Source organism: Thalassophryne amazonica, chromosome 7 (genome assembly GCF_902500255.1).
Source record: "Thalassophryne amazonica chromosome 7, fThaAma1.1, whole genome shotgun sequence".
Taxonomy (NCBI): domain Eukaryota; kingdom Metazoa; phylum Chordata; class Actinopteri; order Batrachoidiformes; family Batrachoididae; genus Thalassophryne; species Thalassophryne amazonica.
In genome coordinates this window covers 73,112,295-73,137,608 of record NC_047109.1, presented here as the reverse complement: position 1 = coordinate 73,137,608, position 25,314 = coordinate 73,112,295, and the positions used below count along the sequence as shown (strand labels likewise).

At 41.5% G+C, this 25,314-nt stretch overlaps 1 protein-coding gene across 1 annotated transcript in view; it reads right to left on the bottom strand.

Annotated features, from left to right (window-relative positions):
* The window catches only part of g6fl (g6f-like), an 87,934-nt gene that overhangs the window by 25,743 nt on the left and 36,877 nt on the right, over window positions 1-25,314 (bottom strand). The window contains exon 6 of the mRNA XM_034173647.1: window positions 13,990-14,252. Within this exon, the coding sequence (XP_034029538.1) occupies window positions 13,990-14,252 (263 nt within the window). The remainder of the gene's footprint in view (window positions 1-13,989; window positions 14,253-25,314) is intronic.

Below are 25,314 nucleotides of genomic sequence, written 5' to 3'. Positions count from 1 at the left end.
AAACAATTCTGTCTTATTGCTGTCAACTCTGAGAACGTTTGGCCAGTTCCTGGGAATGGCTACATCACCTACCACACGTCTCTGAATCCCAGTTCCACACTTTGCTCTTGTAGCAGCTTTCAGAGAATCAGACAAGTAGAGGTCCCACACCAGATCAAGCCTGCACACACTTTCTAGTTTTCTGGTCAGATATGGAATGAAGATCACATGGGCATAGTCATTGAAGGTTTTTACTGAACTTGGTTTCAGCATCTGGATGATGGCTGCCCCATCTACAATGGTACACGTAACCTTTGGACTTTCTGAGTATGCACTGTGAACTTTTTCCAGGCATGGAAGCAGATCACTCTTCTGTCCCAGGTGGAGACCTCCCTCATCAGACAGCGCTGGTGGACACGGTTGGTTCTCGTGTCGAAAGAATTCCTCTAAGTTTCCATCCCTGGTCTGGCAAGCAATAAATAGTCTTGAAAAGAGCATCATATCCTGTTTGAGAGAAACGAATTTCTGTTTTGGTTTTGATACCGTCCTCCTGGTTGAAGTACCGAACACCTGCAGCTTATTTCTTGGTATGGTGTCATCCACTGGTTTTATTCTCTCAACAATGCGTTCTTTTGTGAAAGCGTCAAATTGTTGCTCTCCTGTCTGTTACACCTTTCGAACTGCCTCAGCAGCTGAAGGTCCAGCAAGTTCCTTTGAGTGGAGAACAACCAAGTCCCTGCTTTCCTCTTCAAATGGATTTCCAAAATGTTCCATTGCACTGACCAAAGACCGTACATCTTTGATGAATGAGATCTGGGCACTTGTTGTTTGATCATGGTGAAGTGTGTTATCTGATTTTTTTGAACTAATCTCAAATTCCTGTATGGATCGGGCTACTTCTGGTCCTGCTACCATCCATCGCAATAGTGCAGATGGGTTATCAGTGAGGCCCACAGCACCACCATCTCCTTTGATGCAAGCATTCGTCTGCTCATGAGCCTGGTTGATGGCCATGGAGGAAAACACATTATTGGTCTTCTGGACAGTGAACTTGCCTTCCCTGAACGCTTGAGCTACGCTTGGGTGTGTCCTTGGTAGTTCAGCCATGTCCCTCAGGTGAACTGGAATCCATCTTGCATAATGGGTATGATCCATTGCATGAAACCACTTGACTAGTTCTGTTAGTGCATCAAGGTACATGGAGAAACATCCCTCTCGCAATGACCGCACAAATCCTAGCACGGGCAGTTCTAATTCAAGAACAATAGACCAGTACTGAAATTGTGGGATGTTTTCTGCTCTCCTGCTGCACCAAACTTCAAACGTAAGCGGCACTTGATCTGTTTGTGTTTGACAATAGCTGTCATAAGCCCGGTGCTGCAGAACATACAGAGCCGTTGCTGTAATTTGATGGGCTCTCCTGGTGCGAGTTACATGGGCTGCTTTAAGGAAGGAGTCGGCTTTCCCTGGAGATGAGATGTCAGCTTTCACTAGTGCTTCAACCCAACCGCGTATAATAGCTCTATTTACATGCAATTATACATTTTATTGTGGGCCATATGGCTGCCATTTTGAGGGAAACAGTGGTCATGTTCAGTTGTGAGGTAGAAGGATGCTTCTGGCCAATTTTAAGTTCAGAATTTGAATTCTGCATCATAAACGATGACTGATTTGACACCGAGATCATACATATCAGACCGTCATACAAGTGACGGCTGCCATCTTGGGAAATGGCAGCCATCTTGAATATGAAATGACAACTTTTCAATTATCCTATAGACATTTACCAAGTACAATATATGGTAAATATGTCTAAAATATCATATTATGTCCGTCACTCATAAGAAAACAGGTGTTGCTGGTGGCCATTTTGAAAAATGGCTGCCATGGGCGCCATGTTGAAAATTCATAATGCCTCCATATCCAAATCTTTTCGGTATGCCTTTGGCTATATGCGTACCAAATTTCATGCTTTTATCACAAACTGAACGATTGTTTTGGTTATCTGCTGCACTATAAAGACCCTTAGTGATTTTTCGGTCAGGCTGGGCTTTGAACCGAGGATCCTCTGGTCTCAAGCCCAGTGCTTTAACCACTAGACGATCATGTCCCCAAGTAGTTTTGATGTAATCCGGATCACCTCCAAAATTTAATGGAGTCTTCCATAGTCTAATGCCTAGCTGTGGTGAAAATTTAGTCAAAATCTGTGCAGTAGGTTTGACATAATCCTGCTAACACACAGACAGACAGACAAATAAACTCTGATGATTTTATTGTGTCCTTGGCAGATGTAATTATTTGTCTGATCATAAGGATTCCAAAAAGGCATAGTTTGCACTATAGTGCCTGCATACTGAGTCGACATTCAATGTCCCAGCATTTTGACTGACAGGCGCCCTGTTTTTTCCAGTTCTGGAGTGATGACACATTGATCACATTGTAAATTTCACACACAACTCAACACAGTGTTTTGTTGCATCCATGGTTTGACTCTCCAAAAAGTTTCAAAATAACAGGATGTTGTGTATATGGATACAAAAATCAATTTAAAGTGGATAGCCTATAAAGTGTAAAAATATCCTGCAGATACAGAAAGGAAAACAATGTGTGAAAATAAAGCAGTCAGTTCTTGTCTCTGTCAGGTTGAGTTCCATGTTCCACCTTATGTCTCTGTGAGATCAGATTTTAAGGTTCTGCTACTAGCCTATAATATTGTTCATGGACTGGCACCTCCCTACCTAGCTGACCTAATTAAACCTTACGCACCATCACGGGCTTTGCGTTTGCATGACTACTTTGTGTCCCTAGGTTGAATAAAAAGTCTGATGTCACAGAGCTTTCGCTTATCGTGCCCACACTTATTTTCCCTTTCGTATAGCTAGCATACTGGTATAGTATGTTTCTATGCTTTTTATTCTTTTAATTAATTTTATTTTGTTTTCTGAATTGTTTTGTGTGAAGCACCTCTGTTGTGATTTGGCGCTATATAAAATGAATAAATAGAATTGAATATGTGGTTTGTGTAGGTTCTGCCCTTCAGGCTTTTATATTATAATTATGACTGTAAAAATAACACGTTATTTTAAATTAATTAATTATACCGCTGATAATGTTGCAAACATTTCAACCCTTATTGACCACAAAAGTGTCATGACCAGAAATAGAAAGGCAGAAAAATAATACCAAATGTCATTATTCTTGTAAATCAACAATGACTTCAGTGCTTCAGCAGACAGGTGAGGGATAAAGAGCGGTGTTAATTTCTTTCCCAGTCACTCTACTGCACATGTAAGTCAAACACGTTAATTGCTTTTCTTCTAGAAATAACTTGCTTTAATAACTGTACTTGAGTTGTCTACTCACTCACTCATCTTCAAATGCTTATCCAGTATTGTGTCGTGTGGGCAACAGCTCCAGCAGGGGACCCCAAAGTTCCCTTTCCCAGGACACTTTAACTACCTGACTGGGGGATACCGAGGCGTTTCCAGGCCAGTGTGGAGATATACAACCCCTGGCAAAAATTATAGAATCACCGGCCTCAGAGGATGTTCATTCAGTTGTTTAATTTTGTAGAAAAAAAAGCAGATCACAGACATGACACAAAACTAAAGTCATTTCAAATGGCAACTTTCTGGCTTTAAGAAACACTATAAGAAATCAAGAAAAAAAGATTGTGGCAGTCAGTAATGGTTACTTTTTTAGACCAAGCAGAGGAAAAAACTATGGAATCACTCAATTCTGAGGAAAAAATTATGGAATCACCCTGTAAATTTTCATCCCCCAAATTAACACCTGCATCAAATCAGATCTACTCATTGACATTGACCCTATGCCATGACATTGACCCTATGTGTCTTTTTGCAAGGAATGTTTTTGCAGTTTTTGCTCTATGGCAAGATGCATTATCATCTTGAAAAAATGATTTCATCATCCCCAAACATCCTTTCAATTGTCCAAAATATCAACATAAACTTGTGCATTTATTGATGTAATGACAGCCATCTCCCCAGTGCCTTTACCTGACATGCAGCCCCATATCATCAATGACTGTGGAAATTTACGTTCTCTTCAGGCAGTCATCTTTATAAATCTCATTGGAACGGCACCAAACAAAAGTTCCAGCATCATCACCTTGCCCAATGCAGATTCGAGATTCATCACTGAATATGACTTTCATCCAGTCATCCACAGTCCACAATTGCTTTTCCTTAGCCCATTGTAACCTTGTTTTTTTCTGTTTAGGTGTTAATGATGCCTTTCGTTTAGCTTTTCTGTATGTAAATCCCATTTCCTTTAGGTGGTTTCTTACAGTTCGGTCACAGACGTTGACTCCAGTTTCCTCCCATTTGTTCCTCATTTGTTTTGTTGTACATTTTTCGATTTTTGAGACATATTGCTTTAAGTTTTCTGTCTTGACGCTTTGATGTCTTCCTTGGTCTACCAGTATGTTTGCCTTTAACAACCTTCCCATGTTGTTTGTATTTGGTCCAGAGTTTAGACACAGCTGACTGTGAACAACCAACATCTTTTGCAACATTGCATGATGATTTACTCTCTTTTAAGAGTTTGATAATCCTCTCCTTTGTTTCAATTGACATCTCTCGTGTTGGAGCCATGATTCATGTCAGTCCACTTGGTGCAACAGCTCTCCAAGGTGTGTTCACTCCTTTTTAGATGCAGACTAACGAGCAGATCTGATATGATGCAGGTGTTAGTTTTGGGGATGAAAATTTACAGGGTGATTCCATAATTCTTTCCTCAGAATTGAGTGATTCCATATTTTTTTCCTCTGCTTGGTCTAAAAAAAGTAACCGTTACTGACTGCCACAATCTTTTTTCTTGATTTCTTATAGTGTTTCTTAAAGCCAGAAAGTTGCCATTTGAAATGACTTTAGTTTTGTGTCATGTCTGTGATCTGCTTTTTTTCTACAAAATTAAACAACTGAATGAACATCCTCCGAGGCCAGTGATTCCATAATTTTTGCCAGGGGTTGTAATCTCTCCACCTAGTCCTGAATCTTCCCCAGGGTCTCCTGCCAGCTGGACATGCCTGGAACACCACCCTAGGGAGATGTCCAGGAGGCATCCTTACCAGATGCCTGAACCACCTCAGCTGTCTCCTCTCAACACAAAGGAGCAGCAGCTCTACTCTGAGCTCCTCATGAATGACCGAGCTTCTCACCTTATCTCTAAAGGAGACACCAGCCACCCTCCTGAGGAAACCCATTTGTACCTGCAATCTAGTTCTTTCAGCCATGACCCAACCCTCATGACCACAGGTGAGAGTAGGAACAAAGATTGACCAGTAGATCGAGAGCTTCACCTTTTGGATCAGCTCACTTTTCATCACAACAGTACAGTAGAGCGAATGCAATACCATCACTGCTGCGCCAATTCTCCGGCTAATCTCACGCTCCATTGCCCCTCACCCGTGAACAAGACCTGAGGTACTTGAACTTTTTCACTCGGGGAAAGACCGCATTCCCTACCTGGAGTAGGCAATCCATCGCCTTCCTGCTGAGAACCATGACCTCAGATTTAGAGGTGCTGATCCTTATCCCAGGCACTTCACACTCGGCTGCGAACCGACCCAGTGAGTGCTGGAGGATGTGCTGAAATGATTACTGACATCCAAATTAGTGGTTATTTGTCTGTATTTTTCTTAGGCATTGTTAAAATATTTCTGGCCTGGTGGGCCACCACACTAATGAGAACCCCCACGGGCTTATATAATACTGCAGGGGAAACAATTGATTCAGTTTATTTTTATAGCACCAAATCCCAACAGAAGTTGCGCAAAAGTGCTTCACAAAAACTCCCTCTGGCGTTTTTTTTTTTTTTTTTGAGGAAGAAACCTCAAGCAGACCAGACTCACAGGGGTGATCCACTGCTTTAGCCATTCTAACAGTAACAAAGATCAAGTTAACAAAGTACAACAAAGAATCATCAAACATGCAATACAAAAACAAAAGTCCAGTTGCAGGTCATTGTAAATGTCCACATCAACATGAGCATCCTCAGTTACCCACTGTGTCTTCAACTAGGAATCCAGCAGGCGGCACTAAAAGCTTAGGTGTCTGCTGCGGCAGCAACACCTCAAACAGAGAGAAAGAGAGCAGAATCAGCTGGCTGGAACAAACAGTGTGTAAAGCACTAATTCCCAGCAGAAAACCAACAGAGTAACGTAGAGGATACTAATGTATGTTGTGTGGGCCGCCAGAAGAGGAGGTACTGCTGGCCCACCACCAGAGGGCGCCCTGCCTGAAGTGCGGGCTTCAGGCACGAGGGGGCGCTGCCGCCTTACAGGAACAGCCGAGGTGACAGCTGTCACTCATCAACTATGACAGCTGTCACCGATCATCTGCACTTCACCCCGGATAAAAGCAGGATGACACCTCCACCACGTCGCCGAGATATCGTACTTCTTTGGAGGTAACTTTCTCTGCCTGCGTATTGTACTAAGTGATTTCAAGAGCTACTTTGTTGCAGCTGTCTACCCAGAGGACTGGCGTGGGCCGCGACTGTTTCCTTCTACTTCCCACCAGATAAGTGGTTACGCTGCACGAGTGTGTGTTAGAGGTGGAGGTGGAATTCCCACCGCTGTTGTTACGGGGTGTACACACACCCACAATTGACTGTCTTTGCTTTTTGCCAGCAGTACCAGATCCGACACGCTGAGACAGTGGCCACCTGGGGGACTCGGGACCTGGCGGCTCCAGTATCCTTCGGGTTCGGTGGCGGTGGAAATCGTGTGGTTCCGGTTCTTCTCCAGACGGACGTCTCCTATCGTCGAGCCTGCCCACACGACACCTTTATCCATTGACTTGTATTTATTCTATAATCTGCTGTGTGTGGTTGTGACATTCACAACAGTAAAGTGTTCAAATTTAACTCCCTCTATTGTCCGTTCATTTACACCCCTTGTTGTGGGTCCGTGTCACTACACTTTCCCAACAATGTAGTTGCAGGCAGCTAGACCTTTGCTTCGCTAACAGACCCAGAATTTTAGATATAATGAAGCAGAGACCTGTTCCATTATTAATGACACAATTGAGAGAAAAAAATGGTTTGGTACAATACAAGTATATTAGTCATTTGAAAGGGAAAACTGATAGGTCTTTAATCTGGACTTAAATAACTCCAGAGAATCAGAATGTTTTATCTCAGCAGGCAGATTGTTCCACAGAACAGGTGCATGATGAAAAAAGCTCTGTGGTATGATGACTTCTTTTTTTACCTTAGGGACACACAGCAATCCTACATTCTGGGAACACAGAACACAGGCCAGTACGTAAGGTTTAATTACGTCAGATAGGGAGGTGGTAGTCCAGAAAGGATTTTGTATGATAATAACAAAACCTTAAAATCTGCCCTTGCAGGGACAGGAAGCCAGTGAATGGAGGCCAAAATTGGGGTAATATGGTCAAACATTTTGCTCCTAGTCTAGGTTCTAGCAGCAGCATTTTGAAGTAGTTGCTGGGGTGGGTCAAAGTTCACAACTACCCAAAACACACAATAATGGCAGACAGCAACATAAATGTTGAAGATTCAGAGCACTAGAAAGTCAACATATTGAAAGAATTTTGCAAAATAGGTGGGAAGTGAAAGAAAGAACTTGTGGCCATAGCTTATGCACTCACACTATGAAACACCACTGTAGTACTAACTATAGAAGATGAATGCGAGGCCGTGAAGAAAAACTTATAGTCTTTCTTCACGGCCTTCTTTCTTCTTGAACCATCAGCTTCAAGCTGATGTTTGAAGCTGATGGTTGTCAGTTGACAATTCCCGATCAACTGTCAGATAATTGGGAAAACTGTTGTGTGGGCCGCTGAAGAGGAGGTACTGCTGGCCCACCACCACAAGATGGCGCCCTGCTTGAAGTGCGGGCTTCAAGCACGAGAGGGCGTCGGCTTTGCTGGAGGTGACTGCTGTCATCAATCAACACAAGCTGTCACCCATCACCACCACTACAAAGACCGGACTGCAACTCCACCTCCTCGCCGAGAAATCAACTACCATTCAGGTAATTTCTCTGCTGACTGACACTGTGTGTGTTTAACCTGAACTTCTATTTGCAGCCGTTTTCCTGGAGTGTTTCCTTATTGGCGTTTGGTGTGACAGCGACGGCTTCGCCTCACACCCCAACTCAGATAAGTGGTTGACCAGGAGCTGCACGAGTGTGTGTGATTGCAGGTGGAGGTTTTCCCTCCTTTACTTAATACAGACTGTGGGATTACTGAGTGTGCGAACTCACACTCATCTGGACTGTCTCTGTTCTCTGCCAGCAGTACCGGGTCTGACTGCTGAAGACAGCGGCCACCTGGGGCGCAGGGCTTGGCGGCTCCGGTGTTCTTCAGCTCCGTTGGTGGTGGAAGCTGTGTGGAGATCCAGCTCTTCTCTCTCCAGGCGTCTTCTATCGTCGAGCCTGCCCACACGTCACCTGGTGTATGATTGACAGTCCACCATATTGTTATTGTCTGTACATTGTTGTGCGATTCACAACATTAAATTGTTACTTTTTGGCTTATCCATTGTCTGTTCATTAACGCCCCCTGTTGTGGGTCCGTGTCACGTCACTTTCACAACAAAAACAAGACATTGGCAACAAGCAAATGCCCTCCCTGCATGTATGCAGTCATTAATGAGTATCTCACATGGAAAGACTGAGATTTCTAGGTTGTTATATACAGTCTATATTCTGTCTACCAGTTATATATATATATATACGAGGGCTGTCAATAAAGTTACGGTCCTTTTTATTTTTTTCAAAAACTATATGGATTTCATTCATATGTTTTTACGTCAGACATGCTTGAACCCTCGTGCGCATGCGTGAGTTTTTCCACGCCTGTCGGTGACGTCATTCGCCTGTGAGCACTCCTTGTGGGAGGAGTCGTCCAGCCCCTCGTCGGAATTCCTTTGTCTGAGAAGTTGCTGAGAGACTGGCGCGTTGTTTGATCAGAATTTTTTCTAAACCTGTGAGACACATCGAAGTGGACACGGTTCGAAAAATTAAGCTGGTTTTCAGTGAAAATTTTAACAGCTGATGAGAGATTTTGAGGTGATTCTGTCGCTTTAAGGACTTTTCACGGTGCGAGACGTCGCGCAGCGCTCTCAGGTGCCGTCATCAGCCTGTTCAAGCTGAAAACCTCCACATTTCAGGCTCTATTGATCCAGGACGTCGTGAGAGAACAGAGAAGTTTCAGAAGAAGTCGGTTTCAGCATTTTATCTGGATATTCCACTGTTAAAGGAGATTTTTTTAATGAAAGACGTGCGGACGGGTCCGCGCGTCGGGACGCAGCCGACGCGGTGCGGCGGCACAGGAAAAACACCTCCGTGTTGATAACCATTTGTAAAATCCAGGCGGCTTTTGATGGCTTTCAGTGGAGTGAGTATATGAGAAATTGTTTAACAGGCAGGACATGTTCCAACTTGTCCTTAAGGCTTTCAACAGAGGTGTTTTTCCTGTGGCGGAGCGTCGCGGCGGCTGCGTCCCGACGCGCGGACCCGTCCGCACGTCTTTCATTAAAAAAATCTCCTTTAACAGTGGAATATCCGGATAAAATGCTGAAACCGACTTCTTCTGAAACTTCTCTGTTCTCTCACGACGTCCTGGATCAATAGAGCCTGAAATGTGGAGGTTTTCAGCTTGAACAGGCTGACGACGCCGCCTGAGAGCGCAGCGCGACGTCTCGCACCGTGAAAAGTCCTTAAAGCGACAGAATCACCTCAAAATCTCTCATCAGCCGTTAAAATTTTCACTGAAAACCAGCTTAATTTTTCGAACCGTGTCCACTTCGATGTGTCTCACAGGTTTAGAAAAACTTTTTATCAAACAACGCGCCAGTCTCAGCAACTTCTCAGACAAAGGAATTCCGACGAGGGGCTGGACGACTCCTCCCACAAGGAGTGCTCACAGGCGAATGACGTCACCGACAGGCGTGGAAAAACTCACGCATGCGCACGAGGGTTCAAGCATGTCTGACGTAAAAACATATGAATGAAATCCATATAGTTTTTGAAAAAAATAAAAAGGACCGTAACTTTATTGACAGCCCTCGTGTATATATATATATATATATATATATATATATTCTTTCTCCAAAACATTAAATCTAGGCTTGCATCTCAGATGTACCTTCTAGCAAATTGTAGCTGATCTTTCAGGTCTTCTTTTTAATAAAACCCTCCTCTATACCACTTCATCTTAAAGCTGTATAACTGGAAATACAAAATGCAAACATGCACAATGCACAATCTTTCCAATCACAGCCGCAGATGCCTGTAACCTCTTCTAGATTGTCTGGGTGTTTTGGTGTCTTTCCTCACTCTTCTCCTTCTTGCACAGTCACTCAGTTTTTGAGAACTGTCTACTCCACACAGATTTACCATCAAGTGCCATACTGTTTATATTTCTTCATAACTGATGCAAATAAAGTTCAAGACATATTCAGTGACTTGGAAATGTTCGTGTATCCATTGCCTGACTAGTCTGAAGAAAAATGGCAATTAAACTGATTATTTACAGGTATTATTATTGGTCTGTTATAAAAGTATCGGACCTTTTTATTTTTTGCAAAAAACCTGATGGATTTGAATCACGTGTGCTTGCATGAGCAAACCTTGAACCTTCGTGCGCATGCATGAACATTTCCACGCCTGTCGATTGCATCATTTTCTGGTAAGCAGCCTTTGTGTGAGGTGTGTGTCGTGCACTCGGCGTTTTTTCATTCCAAGGAAAAAGACGGAACGACTGGAGCAGCGCCGCATCACATTTTGCCAGAAACTGGGCAACAGCCAGGTGGAAACCATTTGGATGATTCAGACGGCTTTCGGTGGCTTTTCAGTCGTGTGACTATCCGAGAAATTGTGGAAGAGCTGGGCATGTCACAACATGTCCTGTGAGACTTCAATACAAAGGCGCTTTTGCTCTGCCGTCAGAAGCTTCAGGAAAGAATTTCGCCACCACTCTTTTCATGGCAAAATCTTCTTTCACAGTGGAATGTACCGAAAAAGTGCTGATGTCCACCTCTTCCGCAATTTCTCGGATAGTCACACGACGGTCCTGCATCACCACAGCGTTCACTTTGGAAATGATCTGGTCATTTCAGCATGTTGATGGCCGACCAGAGCGCGGTGCGTTCTCCACCGTTGTGTGGCCGTCTTTAAACTGGTTGTACCGCTCCTTAATCTGTGTGATGCCCAAAGCATCATCACCGAAAGCCGTCTGAATCATCTGAATGGTTTCCACCTGGTTGTCGCCCAGTTTCTGGTAAAATTTGATGCGGCGCTTATCCAGTCATTCCGTCTTTTTCCTTGGAATGAAAAAACACCGAGCGCACGACACACCTCACACAAAGGCTGCTTAAAAGGAAATGACGCAATCGACAGGCGTGAAAAAGTTCACACATGCGCAGGAAGGTTCAAGGTTTGCTCATGCAAGCACATGTGATTCAAATCCATCAGGTTTTTGAAAAAAAATAAAAGGTCGGATACTTTTCTAACAGACCTTGTATACTGAAGGGGCTGATTACTTATGCAACCAATCATCCTGGTTTTTATATTTTTAATTAATTTATATCAAATTGTAGAGATTTACTTTCAGTTTGAATCTAAGGAAGATAATTTTAGAAATTTTTATATTGAGAAGCCTGATTTACTTTTTGTATTTCAAATGCCATAAACAAATTAAAATGTGTGAAATACCAAGGGGTTGAATACTTTTGCAAGCCACTATATATATATATATATATATATATATATATATATATATATACACGTGTGTGTGTGTATACATGTAATCAGTGTACTGTACTTCACACTATGACACTATAGCCATCAAATCTATGTGGTAGTACACAGTGATATAGACATTACATTAGCAAATATTTGGCTGAGGTTAGTAAAAATAATAATTATAATTATGTCTTACTCATAAAATTAATAAAATATGTACTAATTTTGTCCACTCAGCACATCCTTCAGAATCTTGCAATTCTGTTGGAAAAGTGTGTAGGATCTAAGGCGGATTGAATTTGCAATGTGCGGTGCCTTGTTTGCACTCGTGTACTGGGAAAATTTTCTTTTTCCATTTTTGCAGCCCACGCATACTGTTATACTGTTGGGGGGTCTTTACCTTACACAGCTAATGTTGACATTACAGACCTAACTGTTATTTGCACTGTAACTCAAGGAAAATCCTAGAAACTAGCTAATGTTAATGTGCATCTGTAAACACGACAAAATCTAAATCTATTAAACAAGCGAGATAGCGAATTACATTAACCTATGACCTTTTCATTTCAAACTAAACCTTAGACTTAAATGAGCCACTGCAATGACTGGAGTGAGGCAGGCAAACCAGATGTTCATTATCATGATGAAATGGCATGCAGTGTGTTTCGAACCATGACTCTGGCAGTAAAAACAGTAAAAGTGGTGACAAAGGCAAATTTCAGTTTTCACAGAGGTTGACAATTAAAGTTGCTCCAATTTTGTTAAAAGGGGATGCAAATTATTGGTTGAGCTAAAAGTATTAAAGACTGGAGTTACCCACTGGATTCTCTGATATACAACATATGTTACTGCATAATGTGATAATTAAGCTTAATAAATGGTGCAAACCATTCCTTTTTAAAATTCTATTAGCTCAACTAATAATTTGCACAAGCTTTTACAAAAAGTTTAAGCAACTTTAATTGTTGACCCCTGTACAAACTGAAATTGGCCTTTGTCTCCATTTTACTTTTACCTTATAACCCCATATCTCTCAGCCATAGATAGTCCAAATTATATCTTTTTGGAATCCTTATGGCTTGACAAATAATGTGGAATACTTTTCAACATTATTGGAGCATTTTGAAGTTTTGACCACTGTGTAATCCTTTGCTGACCCCTACCTGGCTATAGCTGCTACTCTTGGTAAGTCATATCTATCCTAATCTTTCTGTCTATACCATAGTTGATACTAGAAACCTGCTTGGCCCATGAGCTTTTACAAAATACAATAGTGTATGTAAACATTTAACTACCACTTGTCATCATGTGATTTATTATTATCCACAAGCATTTTTGCTTGCATGCTCTTCTGCAGCAATTGTGCAACACGAATCTTCAACAGTATCTTTTATTCTCTCACATTATGTTTCTTGTTGGCACTCATTCTTACTTCTCCATGACATGCTGGACCGAAGCGCAATTTATCTTTCTCATTTAATCAAGCCTCTGCAATCAGACAGATCAGTGCTCCCCATCTTTTTCACTCTCTCTTTTTCCCGTTTCCATTAGTCTTATAGCAGTATCATCAGTGTGCATCACTGTGAGCTGTGGGCTCCTTGCCCCGAGTGATGTATTTGGGATACAGGGAGTGAACTCATCTCTGCTGAGGGATTCATTCATCTGTCACATCCTCCTGTGGTCTCCATAGTCTCCAATACAATAAAGCTGAATAATTTAGTTTTGGGGGAATGGTGTACTAAGGTGCTGTGGGCATACTGAGAAAAAGTCTCTCTTATTCCTTATGGCGTCAATTTGTCTGAAAAGCACTATCTGGACATTTGACCTGAGTTATTCATCATCATCTGGGTATTACATAATATTCTTGACCTGTGAGTTTCCATTAATAAAATGAATGAATGAATTTATTCAGCACACACAGAACCAAAATCACAAAGAAAACTCACAAAGAACAATCCAACAATGCACCCATGTGCCCAAAAGGGTGTAGGCAGAAGCAAAAGCTATGTGATAAAATCATAAAATGTGATATATAGTACAAGTACATCATTTCTGTTTGGAAATCATGGGTTTTCTCGTAGAAGAAATGGTCTGACATTAGCCTCACTGCACTCGAGAATGGTTCACAGAGCACCCGTAGCATTCAGGAATCATTCATCCTCTCAGGCTATTATCTCCATAGACTTCTTATAATGTCTGCCTGGCTGTACTAGGATTAAAGAAGAGATAGGCAACAAACTCGTCTTTGTGACATCATGGCATCCTCTCACCTTCAGGGGACAGTGCCACAGTGTGTGTGGCCTCGATGCTCTTCCATTTTTCAGCTGTATGGTGCAGGTGTAGTTGCCGGCTGTGTCAGGAGTGATGGGTAGTGGCAGAGTGGCGATGATTGCAGCTGTCCAATCGCTGCTGTGGCTGGACAGCTGCAACTCATGACTCTGATTCTGATATTTCCAATCAACACTTTGCACCTGGGACCGCTCCGAGTAGTTGCACCATAGCTCCAGCTTTGAGGAGAAACGACTGGTTGTAACTGTGAACAGATATGAACAGAGGTAGGATGGGGCGGGATGAAAAACATGAGATGAAGTAGAAACCAAAGAAAAGACAGGGCAGGAGAGGCAGAAAGGAGTGAGACAGATGGGAGTTAAAGGGTAGCTTGTGAATACAGAAAAGGCCACGACCAGACAGAGTAATGGTCAAACGGGAGAGCGATATCAAAAACAAAGCACCATTTAGAGAGGTCAACATAATGTATATTCATTAAAGTGATTTGCTGCTTAATGCGTTGGTTGACTGTGACTGATGCTTAGTGTCTCATCAAACTGAAATGAAAATCCATCTGAGTGTAATCAAACTCCACAGACACCTACACAAAAAAGAAAGAAAGAAAGAAAGAAAGAAAAAGAAAAAAAGACATTTCAGCCTTGATTAGAGTGATCAGTGCAGAGTATCTACAGCCTTGGTGGGAAGGCAGCAGGTATAATCACACATAATGATACTTAGAATGAGGTGGGATAAAAATATATGCTGCGTATGATTGCTGTGTGTGCCTAACACACACACACACGTGTGTGTGTTAGGCATGCAGATGTGTGAAGCAGCGTGACAGATGACGGTGACACTGATGGATCGGCTGGTCATGTATGAGCAGCTGTGATGGATTCCAGTGGGACTGTGATTAGCAAAGTCTTCCAAGGGTGCAGAGACAGCACGCTTGACATGTGTCAGATTTTCTGTGACATATGTATTGTGGGTTTCTGCACAGATTGAAACCTCCTTAAAATAAATAAATAAATACAGGTCTGGACTGCAGGCAGGCCAGTCTAGTACCCGAATTCTTTTACTACGAAGCCACGCTGTTGTAACACGTACAGAATGTGGCTTGGCATTGTCTTGCTGAAATAAGCAGGGACGTCCCTGAAAAAGACGTTGCTTGGATGGCAGCATGTGTTGCTCCAAAACCTGGATGTACCTTTCAGCATTGATGGTGCCATCACAGATGTGTTAGTGTGGGCACTAACACACCCCCATACCATGCTGGCTTTTGAACTTTGTGCTGGTAACAATCTGGATGGTCTTTTCCCTCTTTTGTCCAGAGGACATGACGTCCATGATTTCCAAAAACAATTTGAAATGTGGCCTCATCAGACCACAGCACACTTTTCCACTTTGCGTCTGTCCATTTCAAATGAGCTCGGGCCCAGAGAAGGCAGCGGCGTTTCTGGATGTTGTTGATGTATGACTTTTGCTTTGCATGGTAGAGTTTTAACTTGCACTTGTAGATTTAGTGACGAACTGTGTTAACTGACAATGGTTTTCTGAAGTGTTCCTGAGCCCACGCATTAAGATCCTTTACACAATGATGTTGGTTTTTAATGCAGTGCCGCCTGAGGGATCAAAGGTCACGGGCATTCAATGTTGGTTTTCAGCCTTGCTGCTTACATGTAGAAAGTTCTCCAGATTTTCTGAATCTTCTGATTATATTATGGACTGTAGATGATGGAATCTCTAAATTCCTTGCAATTGAACATTGAGAAAAATTGTTCTTAAACTGTTGGACTATTTTTTCATGCAGTTGTTCACAAAGTGGTGATCCTCAATCAATCAATCAATCAATCAATTTTTTTATATAGCGCCAAATCACAACAAACAGTTGCCCCAAGGCGCTTCATATTGTAAGGCAAGGCCATACAATAATTATGTAAACCCCAACGGTCAAAACAACCCCCTGTGAGCAAGCACTTGGCTACAGTGGGAAGGAAAACTCCCTTTTAACAGGAAGAAACCTCCAGCAGAACCAGGCTCAGGGAGGGGCAGTCTTCTGCTGGGACTGGTTGGGGCTGAGGGAGAGAACCAGGAAAAAGACATGCTGTGGAGGGGAGCAGAGATCGATCACTAATGATTAAATGCAGAGTGGTGCATACAGAGCAAAAAGAGAAAGAAACAGTGCATCATGGGAACCCCCCAGCAGTCTACGTCTATAGCAGCATAACTAAGGGATGGTTCAGGGTCACCTGATCCAGCCCTAACTATAAGCTTTAGCAAAAAGGAAAGTTTTAAGCCTAATCTTAAAAGTAGAGAGGGTGTCTGTCTCCCTGATCTGAATTGGGAGCTGGTTCCACAGGAGAGGAGCCTGAAAGCTGAAGGCTCTGCCTCCATTCTACTCTTACAAACCCTAGGAACTACAAGTAAGCCTGCAGTCTGAGAGCGAAGCGCTCTATTGGGGTGATATGGTACTACGAGGTCCCTAAGATAAGATGGGACCTGATTATTCAAAACCTTATAAGTAAGAAGAAGAATTTAAAAATTCTATTCTAGAATTAACAGGAAGCCAATGAAGGGAGGCCACTATGGGTGAGATATGCTCTCTCCTTCTAGTCCCCGTCAGTACTCTAGCTGCAGCATTTTGAATTAACTGAAGGCTTTTTAGGGAACTTTTAGGACAACCTGATAATAATGAATACAATAGTCCAGCCTAGAGGAAATAAATGCATGAATTAGTTTTTCAGCATCACTCTGAGACAAGACCTTTCTGATTTTAGAGATATTGCGTAAATGCAAAAAGCAGTCCTACATATTTGTTTAATATGCGCTTTGAATGACATATCCTGATCAAAAATGACTCCAAGATTTCTCACAGTATTACTAGAGGTCAGGGTAATGCCATCCACAGTAAGGATCTGGTTAGACACCATGTTTCTAAGATTTGTGGGGCCAAGTACAATAACTTCAGTTTTATCTGAGTTTAAAAGCAGGAAATTAGAGGTCATCCATGTCTTTATGTCTGTAAGACAATCCTGCAGTTTAGCTAATTGGTGTGTGTCCTCTGGCTTCATGGATAGATAAGCTGGGTATCATCTGCGTAACAATGAAAATTTAAGCAATACCGTCTAATAATACTGCCTAAGGGAAGCATGTATAAAGTGAATAAAATTGGTCCTAGCACAGAACCTTGTGGAACTCCATAATTAACTTTAGTCTGTGAAGAAGATTCCCCATTTACATGAACAAATTGTAATCTATTAGACAAATATGATTCAAACCACCGCAGCGCAGTGCCTTTAATACCTATGGCATGCTCTAATCTCTGTAATAAAATTTTATGGTCAACAGTATCAAAAGCAGCACTGAGGTCTAACAGAACAAGCACAGAGATGAGTCCACTGTCCGAGGCCATAAGAAGATCATTTGTAACCTTCACTAATGCTGTTTCTGTACTATGATGAATTCTAAAACCTGACTGAAACTCTTCAAATAGACCATTCCTTTGCAGATGATCAGTTAGCTGTTTTACAACTACCCTTTCAAGAATTTTTGAGAGAAAAGGAAGGTTGGAGATTGGCCTATAATTAGCTAAGATAGCTGGGTCAACTGATGGCTTTTTAAGTAATGGTTTAATTACTGCCACCTTAAAAGCCTGTGGTACATAGCCAACTAACAAAGATAGATGATCATATTAAGATCGAAGCATTAAATAATGGTAGGGCTTCCTTGAGCAGCCTGGTAGGAATGGGGTCTAATAAACATGTTGATGGTTGGATGAAGTAACTAATGAAAATAACTCAGACAGAACAATCGGAGAGAAGAGTCTAACCAAATACCGGGCATCATTGAAAGCAGCCAAAGATAACGATACGTCTTTGGGATGGTTATGAGTAATTTTTTCTCTAATAGTTTAAAATTTTGTTAGCAAAGAAAGTCATGAAGTCATTACTAGTTAAAGTTAATGGAATACTCAGCTCAATAGAGCTCTGACTCTTTGTCAGCCTGGCTACAGTGCTGAAAAGAAACCTGGGGTTGTTCTTATTTTCTTCAATTAGTGATGAGTAGAAAGATGTCCTAGCTTTACGGAGGGCTTTTTTTATAGAGCAACAGACTCTTTTTCCAGGCTAAGTGAAGATCTTCTAAGTTAGTGAGACGCCATTTCCTCTCCAACTTACGGGTTATCTGCTTTAAGCTACGAGTTTGTGAGTTATACCACGGAGTCAGGCACTTCTGATTTAAAGCTCTCTTTTTAGAGGAGCTACAGCATCCAAAGTTGTCTTCAATGAGGATGTAAAACTATTGACGAGATACTCTATCTCACTTACAGAGTTTAGGTAGCTACTCTGCACTGTGTTGGTATATGGCATTAGAGAACATAAAGAAGGAACCACATCTTTGCTTGTGAATGGCTGAGACATTTTGGGATGCTCCTTTTATACCCAATCATGACACTCACGTGTTTCCATTTAGGTGTTCTTTGAGCATTCATCAACTTTCCCAGTCTTTTGTTGCCCAGGTCCCAACTTTTTTGAAATGTGTTGCAGGCATCCATTTGAAAATGAGCAAATATTTGTATAAAACAACAAAGTTTATCAGTTTGAACATTAAATATCTTGTCTTTGTGGTCTATTTAATTGAATATAGGTTGAAGAGGATTTTATTTACATTTTACACAACATCCCAGCTTCATTGGAATTGGGGTTGTATAAGGTCCCACAGTTGACAGTGCATGTCAGAGCACAAACCAAGGATGAAGTCAAAGAAATTGTCTGTAGACTGCCAAGACAGGATTGTCTCAAAGCACAAATCTGGGAAAGGGTACAGAAACAGCTTTGAAGGTCCCAATGAGCACAGTGGCCTCCATTATCTGTAAATGGAAGACGTTCGAACCTACCAGGACTCTTCCTAGAGCTGGACAACCGTCTAAACTGAGCAATCGGGGAAGAAGTCAGGGAGGTGACCAAGAACCCGATGGTCACTCTGTCGGAGCTCTCCAGCAGTCCACCAATTAGGCCTGTTTAGTAGAGTGGCCAGACAGAAGCAACTCCTTAGTAAAAGGCACACTTTAGCTGAAACCAGGCACCATCCCTACAGTGAAGCATGGTGGTGGCAGCATCATGCTGTGGGGATGTTTTTCAGCAGCAGGAACTAGGAGACTAATCAGGATTGAGGGAGAGATGAATGCAGCAATGTACAGAGATATCCTGGATGAAAATCTGCTCCAGAGCGCTCTTGACCTCAGACTGGGGCGATGGTTCATCTTTCAGCAGGACAATGACCGTAAGGACACAGCCAAGATATCAAAGAAGTGGCTTCAGGACAACTCTGTGAATGTCGTTGAGTGGCCCAGTCAGAGCCCAGACTTACATCCAATTGAACATCTCTGGAGAGATCTGAAAATGGCTGTGCACTGATGCTCCCCATCCAACGTGATGGAGCTTGAGAGGTGCTGCAAAGAGGAATGGACAAAACTGCCCAAAGATAGGTGCACCAAGCTTGTGGCATCATATTCAAGAAGACTTGAGGCTGTAATTGCTGCCAAAGCTGCATCAACAAAGTATTGAGCAAAGGGTGTGAATACTTATGTACATATGATTTTTTAATTTTTTTTTCTTTCTTTTTTAAAATTTGTAAACATTTAAAAAAAATCATGTTGTCATTATGTGTAGAATTTTCAGGGAAAAAATGAATTGCTCCATTTAAGAATAAGGCTGTAACATAACAAAATGTGGAAAAAGTGAAGCGTTGTGAATACTCCCTGTATGCACAGTACTTCCTCAGTGCACAGCTCCAAAACATGACATTTAAAAATGTTCCATCTTAATGTTATATTTTGCTGACAAGTTGAAACATGAATGTGATTTCTTAATTTTTATTTTTTCATAAATTTGCAAAAAAAAAAAGAAAAAAAAAAAGAAAACTTTTTTCAAGTTGTCATTATGGGGTGTTGTGAGTAGAATTTTGAGGGAAAAAAAATGAATTTACCCCATTTTAGAATAAAGCTGTAACATAACAAAATGTGGAAAAAGTCAAGGGCTGTGAATACTTTCTGGATGAATCGTACTTCCTCAGTGCACAGCTCCAAAACATGACATTTAAAATGTTCCATCTAATGTTACATTTTGCTGACAAGTTGAAACATGAATGTGATTTCTTAGTTTTTATTTTTTCAGAAATTTGCAAAAAAACAAACAAACAAAAAAAACAACTTTTTTCATGTTGTCGTTATGGGGTGTTGTGAGTAGAATTTTGAGGGAAAAAAATGACTTTACCTCATTTTAGAATAAGGCTGTAACATAACAAAATATGGAGAAAGTGAAATGCTGTGAATGCTTGCCGCATGCACGGTATAAGAAAACAAATCAATATAAGCTTGAGTCTCCCATCTGCCTTCTGCCAAACTGTAGCTAAAATTTTAGATTTTTTAAGAAAGTCCTTTTCTGTGCCAATTCACCATGAAGCTGTGTTACTGGGCAGAGGTGGGACGAAGTCACCAGCAAGTCACTCTCAAGTCATGAATCAGCAAGTCACAAGTCTCAAGTTAAGTCCCAAGTCAAGTCTCAAGTCATAATGACCACCAACTGGTGCAAGCTGACTTGAGACTTGAGTTGAGACTTGTGTCTTGGGACTTGATACTTGCTGATTCACGACTTGACAGTGACTTTGTCCCACCTCTGGTTACTGCTGATGTAGTTTCTCAAATCACAACCACAAAAACATACGCTGCAAAAAAATGAAAGAATGAATAAATAATTAAATGAATAAACAGATAAAAATTCCCTGGTAATTTTCACTAAACTTCCGGCAGCTGCCCAGCATTAACTATGAACTTTTTTTTTTTAATTCTGTGTATGAAGAGGCGACAACCTCTCTGCTGATGGAACAGCAGTCTGTCAAGTGCAATTAGTTAACACCAAGATTTCAAATGTGCAAAATACAGATGCTATCAGTGCCAGCTGTATTGTCTTGATCTCTGTACTTGTGTTGTTCCCTCCCACCATTTTGCGCACTCAGGTGGACAAACCCCATATTGCATATTCATAAAGGCAAACGCGCTAAATGAACTCACACACACACACTCATCGTCAACACATTCACACCCACTCGCACATCTACGGGACAATTTAAAGATTCCAGTCCACCTAACCCGCATGTCTTTGGATGTGGGAGGACACCGGAGCACCCGGAGGAAACCCATGCAACACGGGGAGAACATACAAACTCCACACAGAAAGGCCACAGGCGGGAACTGAACCCGTGACCTTCTCGCTGTGAGGCAACAGTGCTAACCACTAAGCCACCGTGCTGCCCTGCTAAATGAACAATATGTGCAATTTAGGCATTTGGAAGACACAGTTCTCAGTGTGCTTTGTTAATAAATCAGCATATTTTTACAAGTGCTATGGTGTTTTTTGCATGTTTAACACCGTTTAGTAAAATCGGCCCTAAGTATCTACAAACTTTGAATACTATAGTCAACTGAAAATATGCACTGCAAGAGTTCTGAGAGGACCTTGCAGAATAACAGTATGTGTTGTGTAACTGGAGCAATCTGTTAAAGGATGAGGGTTATGGTTGCAATTCCACTGGGGGCGCACGCTGAAAATTTGCATTCATTATTGCTGCTTTGCATAACATCATCCACCAAATGTCATGTTACACAGCCTGTACCCCAACCTCACAAGGTTATCACAATACTGACATCATTTGTCTAAAAAAAGCTTGTTTTCCCCCCTTGATTTATTCATCTTAATTCACCTTTTGCCCTTTTCTGTCTGGTCCTCCACCCCCTGAGCTGTACCTTGCAGCACACTGAGCAGGGTCCTCTGGCTGAAGACGTTGTCATTGAAAAAAAACCTCACAGATGTAGAGTCCTCCATCTGAGACCACAGGGGTGAGCAGGAAGGAGAGATTCCAGACTGACCATCGTAGGGTGAACTAGCCAGCTGGAAGAAATCTTTCTTTGCTGGTAACAACATGGTAGATCCTGTCCCAGCGGTTTAAACCCATACAATTGCTTTATACGGGCATGCGTCTCCATATCTGGAGGTTTCCAGTGTAGTTGGACATAGTCCCCGTGAACAGGGGGGCAGGACAGTGGGAACGGTGTGTCAGCTGGATGGCAGTGACGATCTCAGGAGCTGTGAGAAGACAATAATAAGTCTTCAGAACTATGTGATAGACTGCAGACAAATGTACAGACAGGAAGTCATAATGGCAGGGAAATGAGACGTAAAAGGTATGGTGAAAATAAAGAAGTAAAACTGTGAGAAAACAGAATGCCTGGAAACAATAGGTGTTATGGAAGTATATGCCAAGAGTTACTCCATCAGTTAGTCTTGTTTCTGCTCTGCTTGAAGCTGACAGAGGACTAGATATTGCTCACTTTTCAAGTCACATACCATGGATGATATTGGTGAATGAGGCCACGGTGTCAGCTGTGGAGGGAGGTGAAGCAAGAACATGGGGTGGGGGGGGATTTAAGTCAAAAGCAAATGTTGAATAATGCATAAATGTAGCAACTACAATATTCATAGGAGGACTGGCTGAATTTTCTTTCAGATCTTCTCTGGACTTCTGAAACTTGCTTGGAGTAAATACTTTGAAGAACTGTAGATACAGGATTTGTAAATAAATAATGCTGCTTCTGGATATTCATTGATGTGCACTCACACCATCAATAAAGTACAACAACAAATATATTCTATTCCACATTATGCTTTTCCATTCCACAGCTCAATCTTACCATCAATAGTCACATCCACATTATAGGCAAAAAGAGCCTTGCTGCTGTTTCCCCGCGGGTGGCTCATACAGACGTAGGTCCCACTGTCACTGATTGTAACTTGTGGAATTTTGGCCACTGTGCCCATGTTTTCTATTACTTCAGACCTTATAGGTATGCCACCTGGTGCAGCCCAGGTTATCTTGGTGGTGGCAAAGCTGGGGTTGACACTGGCAATGAGCTTCAAAGTGCTGTGCTGGGGAATGGGTAGAGCAGGAAAAACCAAGACTGGAAATAGACACATGAAATAAAAAGGATTTGTAACTGTGGCAAACATTTTTATTCCCTTTTAATGTCATTAATATATTACAAGTCACACATATAGTCACTTATAAGTTTTATTTTTTCATAAGCAACGAAATTCTTGTAAGTAATCCCCTTTGATTGCTCCCTTGTTTGTACTTGGGTTCACCACAGCAAATCCAAGGTGGATCTGCATGTTGAATTGGCACAAGTTTTATGCCAGATGCCCTTTGTGATGCAACTCCACATTACATGGAGATGTGGCAGGGGTGGGATTTGAACTGGGAACCTTCCACACTGAAACCAAGCACACAACCACTTGGCCACCACCCCTGCTAAGCAATGAAATTCATGTAGCCTTACAAATTTAAAAATTTACATGTAAAAACAGACCTCCCAGACACATACAGATATTTTAAAAGATTTTAAAAAATTATTTTTTAAATGTTTTATGTGAATACATACACTCACTAGTCACTTTATTAAGTACACCTTGCCAGTAGTAGGTTGGACCCCCCTTTGCCTTAAGAACTGTCTTAGTTCTCTGTGGCATACTCAATTTAATAAGGTGTTGGAAACAGCCTTCAGAGATGTTGGTTCATTGACATGATGGTATCATGCAGTCACCCATTCAACCAGTCTACCTATTCTCCTCTGAACTCTGACAACAACGAGGCATTTTCATCCACACAACTGCCGCTCACTGGATATCTTCTCTTTTTCAGACCGTTCTCTATAAACCCTAGAGATGGTTGTGTGTGAAAATCCCAGTAGATCAGCAGTTTTTGAAATACTCAGACAGACCCATCTGGCACCAACAACCACGCCATGTTCAAAGTCACTTAAATCCCCTTTCTTCCCCATTATTATGCTCAGTTTGAACAAGTCATCTTCACCATGTCTAGATACGTAAATTCACTAAGTTGCGCCCCATGTCAACTCAGTCTCACACATTGTTGTGATTCAGCAGCACAAAATATAGATTAATCCATTGGTTCGTCATATTGTCACAAAAAGTGCAAAATTTTCATCATGGCAGCACAAATTCATTCTCATTCATTCTGTGATAGCTGCACGTAATCAGGGTGGTTATGGTTAGGGTTGGGGTAAGGAGTAGGGTTAGTAATAGTAATAGTGAGTTTAAAAAAAACCCTGTCACGAAAATTTTAATCATTTTGTGATGGGAGAATGAAAAGAAAATGTGAGACTAGGCTGGATTGGCTGAGTAGTTATTTGTATTACTGAACAGCTGTACCTAATAAAGTGGCTGGTGAGTGTATGACTACAACGCACAACATGAATATGCATAGTTACGTGCGCACATGTAACTACATAAAGTCCTCCAGGCACACTTAACCTAAAAGTTAGTTTCAATAACCACTAATCTGCTACCTAAATTAAAAATCTGTGTAATGCTAAAGAGCTAAAACATTTTGCTACTGCTAACTGCTAACTTTTATGATATGAATTTAGCTTTGGCCTGTTTTATGGGGTGGGGGGTGGTGGCTCTAAAACCCTGAAAAACATCCATAAAGAGCTGTTATTTTAATATATTGATGCATAAACATGAAGGTTAATGTTAACTCCTTGGATTGGCTACCTTCTCGATGGCGTACAGAGGAAATATGAAAAAAAAGTGTACCTGTCCAACACCTTAAGCATTTTACTGTGTGTAAGAAAAAATATCGGCAATATTTGAAGATTCATGAATAGGAATGCCACTGCCCATGAACTATTCACTCATGGACTTTGTCCAATAGCAGTTGAAACCACAGACATGAATAATACTAAGCTAATGGACTTCTTGCTTAGTCTTCAAGATGTCTCCCCATTTAGCCAAGTGACGACTTCAGTCTAAACTGATGTGTCAAACCCACTTATGCACTCCAGAGAGAGTGTGTGACTACTGATGTCCAAACTGCGTTTTTCAGGATGAGTGGCTGTTTTTTCCTCACAGCACTGGAAAGCATAGACAACACTGCTTGTGATGCCGCTAGAGCCGTGCAGGCTTGTGACTGCCTTGGTCTCTGTGTACAAGCAGGCCCATAAATAAAGAGACTGACATCATTTTTGAAATTTTCATTCTCTACATCGACACAATAGAGTTGGAATAAAACTATCTAGGTATGCTTGTTATCTAGATTATCTTTAATTCAAGGGGTTTAACAAAATTATTGCATTATCCATTATGAATTGTGACAATTTGTATTCATAATGCCACTATTTTCAGCATTCTTAACTGGAAAAATTAAATCTGAGGTGTATTCTTAATACAAATGATTATTATTATTATTTTATA